The sequence below is a fragment of the Nuphar pumila genome, chromosome 1 (assembly GCF_984573655.1).
Source record: "Nuphar pumila chromosome 1, dmNupPumi1.hap1.1, whole genome shotgun sequence".
In the NCBI taxonomy this organism is placed as follows: Eukaryota; Viridiplantae; Streptophyta; class Magnoliopsida; order Nymphaeales; family Nymphaeaceae; genus Nuphar; species Nuphar pumila.
Window position 1 is genome coordinate 4,144,722 of NC_143249.1, and position 8,453 is coordinate 4,153,174.

At 36.8% G+C, this 8,453-nt stretch overlaps 1 protein-coding gene across 1 annotated transcript; it reads right to left on the minus strand.

The window, feature by feature from the left end:
• Positions 1–1,220: 1,220 nt before the first annotated feature.
• On the minus strand, positions 1,221–2,505 carry LOC149847729 (uncharacterized). The gene is made up of 3 exons (XM_090002063.1): positions 2,041–2,505; positions 1,434–1,502; positions 1,221–1,332 (listed from the first exon to the last, which is right to left on the minus strand). Exons 1-3 carry the CDS (start codon positions 2,503–2,505, stop codon positions 1,282–1,284), a joined length of 585 nt encoding a protein of 194 aa, XP_089858189.1. The 3' UTR covers positions 1,221–1,281.
• Between the last annotated feature and the right edge of the window lie 5,948 nt (positions 2,506–8,453).

Consider the following 8,453-nt stretch of genomic DNA (forward strand, 5'->3'; position numbering starts at 1 on the left):
TGTGCGTGGACCAGATCAAGTAAAGCAGGTATGTCAGTGGTTGAGACAGTTGAGATTTTCAGATGGATATGTCTCTAACTTTGCTCGGGCTGTGAAGATAGACGAGAAACAATTATATGGGTTGAAGAGTCATGATTGTCATGTCATCATACAACGATTGATTCTCGTAGCATTTTATGATATATTACATAAACCTATATGGGGGGTATTATCCAAGTTGAGTCAATTTTTTAGAATATTGTGTGCATCGAAAGTTGTAGTAACTGAGATAAAAAATCTTGTGGATTCTGTCGTCACTACTATTTATCAGCTAGAGAAGATATTTCTGCTAACATTTTTTGACGTTATGAAATATGTGATCATACACTTGCAATATGAACTTAGGGTTGGTGGTCCTGTGCAATATCGGTGGATGCATTTGAAAGGTATATTTTTATTTATATTTTTCTCTCTAATGCTATTAGAAATTTATTGTATTACAAAATGTATATTGTTGACAGATGCATGTTTGACCTAAAAAAAAGGTTCAGAATAAAGCAAGAGTGAAGGGTTCAATTTGTGAGGCGTACACTTTAGAAGAGATTTCAAATTTTTCATCTATGTACTTTGAACCTCACATTCCAACATGTTACGCTTGCCCACCTCGTAATGATGATGGAGACTAAGTTACTGTGGCTGACAAACTATCGACATTTAAACCACTTGGGCATGCCTTTAGCAGTTGCCGGTCAAGACACTTGGAAGATCGAGAGTCAGACACAATACAAATCTATATCTTTTTTAATTGCTCAAAGATCGACCCCTACATCGAGTAAGTATACATAATATGTTACACTAAGTTCTCTACATACGTACATGGTTCAGTAATATAATTATTTGTTAAGTGTAGATAATTTGATCTGGAGTTGCAAAGATAACTTTCACATCTCACTGATTCAGAAATACAGAAAGAACGTGAAAATAAGTTTGGGGCATTGATGTCCTTTTTTGAAGATCGTTGTAGTTTTGAAAAGATTTTTATATGAAAAGCATGTGAAAACCAGACATCAAATAATAAAAACTAGTTCTCACTAGTGGTAGAGACCGGGTCGAACTCAGGGAATGGAAAATACTTGTATTCAAACACACAAGCTAAACTACTCTTTATTGCCAAAATAAAAAGAGTTAATTAAATAATTAACTAACTAAGAATGTACGGTGCTACGGTCCTACGCAGAGAGCTTAAACAAAATAAATAAATAATTTTATTACAGACCCAATAAAATAAAAGAACTAAAAATCCTAAGCTAAAACTAAAAGAAAAGGCTTCGACTGTGTAGGTTTCACCCTCACCTGGATGACTAAAAACACACTTTAGAGACAACCCAATAAGAAATCTCAGGAGGGTAACATAGAGAAGGAAAACCAAAAAATAAAACATTAAGAGAACACACCTCTTGACAACTTTCATCAAGTTCATACGGACGCCAACAAGGTCTGAGAGGATACTGCGCTATGTAAAGCTGCAATGAACAAAGAGCACCTGTAAAAACTCAGCTAAAAAGGAAGCTTCACAGCTTCTAGTGACCTTTTGACCCATGAATTAGGTGACCATGTGATCAACTACTTCTATCATAAGCATATCCCTTCTCCTTATCCACTGTAAAACCCATTATCATACTCTTAAATAATATCTCGTCGGAAACAAAAATACAGGCTTACCAAGTCTCTTGCACCAGTACAATGATTGCTTTAGTTTCTGTATGCTGCAGTAAATATAACAATACAAGACACCCACACTATCTTGTCATGCTAGGTTTGGAGATGTATGAAACTGTAAATAGATGTGTAATGGATAGCATAAAAAAAAAAACTCAGAAACCATCACTCCCTCATTTACCCAAACTAAAATCACCGAAAACCTAATCAGTTCGATCAAAGTAAAGGGCAAAAACAACCAAAATCTCGTCGGAATGAGCGAAAAACTCCGCGAGACGAAAAAACCGAACAATTCGCGGAGAAACGAGTGCGATTTCCAGTGAGAAAGAAAAGGAACCGCACCTGGGAGTCAAGATCAACCGGGGAAGGGTTGAAGAAGACCTCAATCTCCCGAACGACTCTGTTATCGCGCACGCCGGCAAGCTCGGGACCGGCTTCGGTCGCCGGCGACGTATCCACGTCCATCTGGGAGGCGGCATCGAAAGCAGTGAGCTCGGCCGGCTTCGGATTGGAATCGGGCTCGGGCTTGATGGGGAGGGGATCCCGCTTGACGGAGGCGGAGGGCAAGGAGCCGAGCTTGGGCTTGAACTTGGGTTGGAACTTGGGAGGGCGGGAGGGGGCGGCATCGCCGCCGCTGAGGAGGTCGAAGAAACCATCGTCAGGAGCAAGAGAAGAGGAGGAGGAGGAAGGGGCTTCCTTCTTCTTCACTGCCTTCCCTCTCCCTTCTCCCTTCTCCCTTCTCCCTTCTCCCTTCTCCCTCCATCGCCACAAGTACAATTCTCTCTCTTTTTCTCTCGGGATGTTCATATGAATGGTCAGAAATGATGCTACTTTTCGGGATGTCCAGTTCAACCTTAACCGTTTGACCCATAGGGGTCTTGGCTGATGTGTATGCTATCTTACACATATATCTCAAAGACCTGCCACAAACCGATCTTCATATAGATGTTTGTATGCTGTTGTGTGTGTGCTTGTGGGTCTCAACGTTTTGTTGAGTTTCACTTTTAAGTAACGTTGATTGCTTTTCCTCTCTCTCTCTCTTTAAAAAGAGACAAGGTAATCAAAAAAAGTTTAGGATTTTGAACCCAAATTCTTGCTGTAGCTTAAATGGTATTGTATACGGTTTGCATTCTCTAAGGCCGAGTTCGAATTCCCGTACAAGCCTTTTTTTATCTTATTTCCTTTTTCGACTGCTCTATTGTTCTATTTTTTTCCCTTGCCCTATGTTTATACGCTAAGGCTGAGTTCGAATCCCCGTACAAGCCTTTTTTTTATCTTATTTTCTTTTTCGACTGTTCTATTGTTCTATTTTTCTCCCTTCCCTATGTTTATACGCGAAAAATGCCAGAGGTTCGTTACGGTAAAGTTGGAGTTTGAGTTCACGTTTCACGTTGTGGGCTCGATCAAGTCTGCAGAGACCTGTCCGGGTCGTGCAAGGGTTCGCCAAGGTTTGAATCGAGCAGTTACGGTTAGATTGGCATTATAACCGATGGTCTGTTATATTCAATCCCCACTCGCACATCTCACACTTAGGATGTGTGGTGACCACAGACGCCTCCATCAATTAAGATGTGCGGTTGTGATGGAACTTAACCATCAATTCACTTATCATATGCAATATGCATGTAGCCTCTCTCTTTCTCCTCTCTTGTTATGCATTTGTCTTGTGATTACCGGTGTATATTTCAATGCATGGGTGGTCAGTTTTGGGTCAGGTCCTATCATGCATGATTCTCACTCAAGTCTAAAAGTTAGACTCAAAGTCTCAAACCCAATCCGATCTGATTCTTGTTCGGATCTAGGTCCAAGTGAGGTTGTGAATGGCAGATTCATATAAGTTAACGGGTTCGGGTACTATATACCAGGTTGCATATAAACGAGTTAGACTCGTTTTTCAATCAGGTTTAAAAATTAGATCTGGACCTGACTCATTTTTCTATTCATGGTTGAAAAAAAAGACCTATATGACTTAACGGATTTGGGTATGATCCATTCAGACATTAATGAATTGGTGTTTCGGCTTGGGTCAGAGTATGAAGCTGATGCAGGGAAATCCTTGAGCATATCTGCAACACAATGCTTGTACAGATGCTAAGGCTTAAAGATAATTGCATATCAGCCTAGGAATGATATCCCTTAACCAAATGCAAACTCAGAATTAAGTCAACTGATCCCTGTTTTAATGAATAATACCCTGTTGCTTTTTTTTTTTTGTAAGAAAAACTCATAAAAAAGAAACCCACTCGCAAAACGGGCGTGAACCAGTTCTAATGGTGGTCGGGTCTCAATGGGTTTGGTTTCAGGTCGGTTCAAGTACAAAACAGGTTTGGGTACATAATCAGTTTAGGTTCAGGTCCATTAAAGCAAACACAAGAACAAGAATAGGAACCATGGTGTCCCCCTTACAAGAGAAGATCAGGTGATTTGTCAAATCACTTTTAGAATAGTGATTTGGCATCCTCATCGTCCACAAATTGCGTAAAGACCGGAGTTCTTGTGGGATGAAGCAATGGACAGTGAAGATGTCAAATCATTTTGGGATCACCTGATCAGCTCTCTCTCCCCCTGCAACCTCTTTGCATCTCCATTCTTTGGGACAAAAGAGCTGCACCATTAAAAGTGTGACTCTACTGGTCAGGATGAATTGTCCTGAACTGCTTAGCCAACGCATCAAACGCACCCTAAACAAACTTACTAATAAAGTTAGATTTGTGATGGGTGGTAACTTAACTGAAGTTATTCATTTCTTTTATATTCAGGCAAATGAGGGTCCTATTCACTTTACACATATATGAATTTACCCATTTTTTTAGGCACACTCCATAAAATTTAGGTAGTATATTAAGGTTTTTAAAGTTCTCATTGAATATTTTTGCGAGTTTGACCATATAGATGTATCTTCATAGCCTTTTTAATAGAGATAATGCAATAGATCAAGAGGTTTTAATATGTAATGTGTTAAAAAGAATTCAAAAAACACAATTTCATTGCACCAAATCTTTATATATAACAATATCATATTTTACATCAAAATAAATTAGATACAAAACTTGTTTCCCACTAAACAGACCTTTGCAATCATGCCTACAAGCTAGGTCTCATTAGGTTAAAACATACTTGCAAGCATGCCTTCCTACTAGAGAGCATTGTAACCTTGAAGATACAAAGATCCTTATTATATAGAGTGACTGGATCGTAATAACATGGTTGGTGAGGACAGCCATGCTAAACCCCCCAAAATGGCCTTCAACCACTAAAGTGCTTGATAAGAACCACTTAGACATTGTTGGGGCTCCCAAACAGAGCCTTAAGATTTTTCTTGCAGCATTTAGCAAGTAGCCACATTGATCTGACGGTAAGGTAATTGTTTGTACTAATTTGGTTCGGGTGATGGTCCTACCAATTTTTTGGTTAGGTCCTGTTACGGCATTCTAAAAATCAGACTTTCAAGTGTTTTTTTGCTCGATCTGAATCATTAGATGTGCTTATCATTGCTTATTTACCATTCTTTCAAATTGATTTGCTGTAAAAATGTGAATATTTTATGATCAAATTTTAGTAAAATGTCAACTGTTGATTTTTTTTTTACCTCTTTAAAATACACATATGATCATAAAAGATCATAATCAAATACATGCTCTTTATTGGGTAAACAAAGATAAACACATATAACGGTACAGATCGATCAAAAATACATGAAGGTACTATTTTTGAAAGGTTCTAATGGGACTTAACTAAATAAAAGGTATTATCATCCCTTCTTCGTATCTCTCACAAGTATATATATATATATATATATAGCCACCAGAATATTAGTGTGTGAATTAGGCATTTCTTTATGCATTTTTTTTTTAATTCTGACCCTGCAGATGTGTCCAGCATGGTCCATTTGCTAGGAATCAATTGTAGACCAAACTTTTTGGACAAAAAAAATACAACTTTTACATGCATAAATATTTGTGAAATTTTGGAATTGTTGATTTTCAAGCCTTAAAAAAATCATGTGTATGGATCACAATCGGATGACTCGAGCTGGTCTCTTTAAAACCAAACGTGTAGACTTACAATATATAAGTTTTGACATATATATATAAGCTACAGTCATGAGGATGGAACCCCTTAGTTAGACAGTATATCTAACCCCATGGATGTGTTCAGTATGATCAAAGTTTAGAATGATATTTTTGTCAACATAAAAATACAAAATGATGAGGGTTGAAAATTTGGTACATTGTAGGCCATTGATTTTTTTCCATGCCTGCAAAATCTTACATACAAAGTGAAATAACATGATCCAAGCACTGATTTCTACTAACCCAAATATGTAGATCACATATGGGGGTTAGATGTGCAAAAAACTTCAAACAATAAAAAAATATTGCCTTTTTTTTACTATGATGTTCCTTACCCATGAGTGTAGTCAATACTATCCAATATATATAACACACACAGATAAATGTTTGCTACAATAGTTTGTATGTAAAAAAAACTTAGAAAACTTCAGTATTTTTTGAGATTCCAGTGATTCAAACGCATGCTAAATGACATAGAAGTCCATGATCTTGTCAAACCAAATAGGAACTGAGAAAAAATATGAACAAAACTTCTGCCAAACAGGATTTGTAGGAAATTGGTAGCATTAAATAGGAAGAGGTGGTAGTTTGTCAGTCATGTCTAGCACTTAAGAGTGTGGTAGTCGTTCATAAAATTCATAAAGTTTAAAAAGATAGCATGGTTCATGTTCACGAAATAAGAGAGTGAGAAATGATTTGATTGAGGAACCACCGGTGGTTTGCTCATAGAGTTACGAATTGGACATCAGGAGCATCTTTGTACTTGCTTCATGAAGAACCAAGTGGGGTACTCTACATTTGTAGGGTATTGATACAGGTGACCAAAACCCTATGTTTAGGACCTGTATTTGAGAGGGAGATGGGGATTTACTGAATCCCTATCCCCGCTGTTGTTTGGAGGTGCTGATTTGGAAGATGGGAGAGAAAATAACTCTCCATCTCACAATTTCAAGTATATATGTGCAACAGGGTATAGTTGACAACTCCACTCTCATCACCCATTTTCTTCTCCCCACCAATACTGGCTCTCCAACAGAACCTACAAATCACAAAATGCCATATCTCCACTGTTTAAGAGAATGGTGGTGTGACCCCTTTCCCACCAATCAAAGATGTTGTAAAGGGCCCTACCAACCATAGTGAAAAATATGGTGAGATTTATGAAAATCTCGCGATAATATCGCGAGAAATTGTCTGAAAGTTTAAAACGGCAATTTCTCGTGAGATTTATTATAAAAACATAAATACTGTGATTTAAACATGATATTTATGTTTTAAATGGCTATTTATTGCAATTTAAATGTGATATTAATAAATGTTATTAATATTTTCTTATAAAAAATCAATTTTATATTTTTTAATTTATTTTTTATTGCCGAGATTTTGCCAAAAATGCAAGATTTGTGGATTTTTTTCAATTTCTTGCAAGTTTTCGAAAAATGAGAAATTGCCGATAAAAACTTTTGTCACTAAGCTACCAACCTATAGTGTGATATAGTGTCTAATATTTAGTAATGTGAGACCCTTTTTCTTAGGGAACCGAGGTAAGGTGCAATGTGATTGCTTACTTTTTTTGTGCCGTTGTACTTGGTTACCCATCCTCTGATGTCGAGCCCACAACTGAAAGACTATATCCCAAAGATGGTTGGTGATAAGGTGCATCAACAAACTTAAAAGCATGCAATCACACATGATACTCCCTCTCGATGCTCTGAAATTTAAAACTTAAAAATTTTATCAAAAATTTTTAAAAAAAAGTAAAATTCATAGTGAAAAATGATTTAATGTTGAGTCTAGTTTTAATCAAATTTGAGCAAGCCACGGTAGTGAAGTAACACAAAGATTTTATTAGAGTACAATCAAAATATTATTTACATCATTCTTGACAAAATATACAAAAAGTTCAAAACTTAGGAACACAAAATATTATGAACCAAAAAGTCCTAAAATAAGCCCAAAGAGTGCTAGTCCTCAATGTCGCTCTTGCCTCGCTGCATTCACTGACCTATACCTAAACAAAACTCATTAAAGGCTAAGACTTCTATCAATCCGATAAGTCTATATCAATTCCAGTAATTCAGAATATTAAACATATTTCAACAATTCAAATAGAGCATTTTCATCAAAAAGTAAGACATAATACAAAACGTACATGTTTGCAGAATTAAGACATATTTTCATTTAAAATTGTTATTCAAAAGGTTTTTGTTTCGATAATTAACCATCAACCCTAGTACATAGGGGAAGACGATTGTTGACAGTCGAAGCATTTTGGTGGTATGTTATTCTCAGATGTTTTAAACCCGAGTACTTGACTGTATCAAACTTAAAGCGGGTGATCCATGACTGAGAGAATCATCGCTAAGGTGAAATAGAAAATATGATGTATCTTAGACTACTGCAGTAATTGAGGATTTATCACCTATGACATGTGGATAGCCCCATCCTCCGAAGACCTATGAGTGAGTGGAGACCACTGAAGCGCCTTACTCACAAAAATCACAATAGAATCATTCGAGGTTATATCATCTACCTTTTTCAAGGTACATATCATAATAGAATGGGTCAAAAGGGTTATCTTTATTAGAGAGATTATTTTATGTGTCTTACACTCTATAGACTAGAATGGGGTTGTAACTCAAGTACATATTTTTAGGGTAATAACCAGAGTCGTGTATGTGT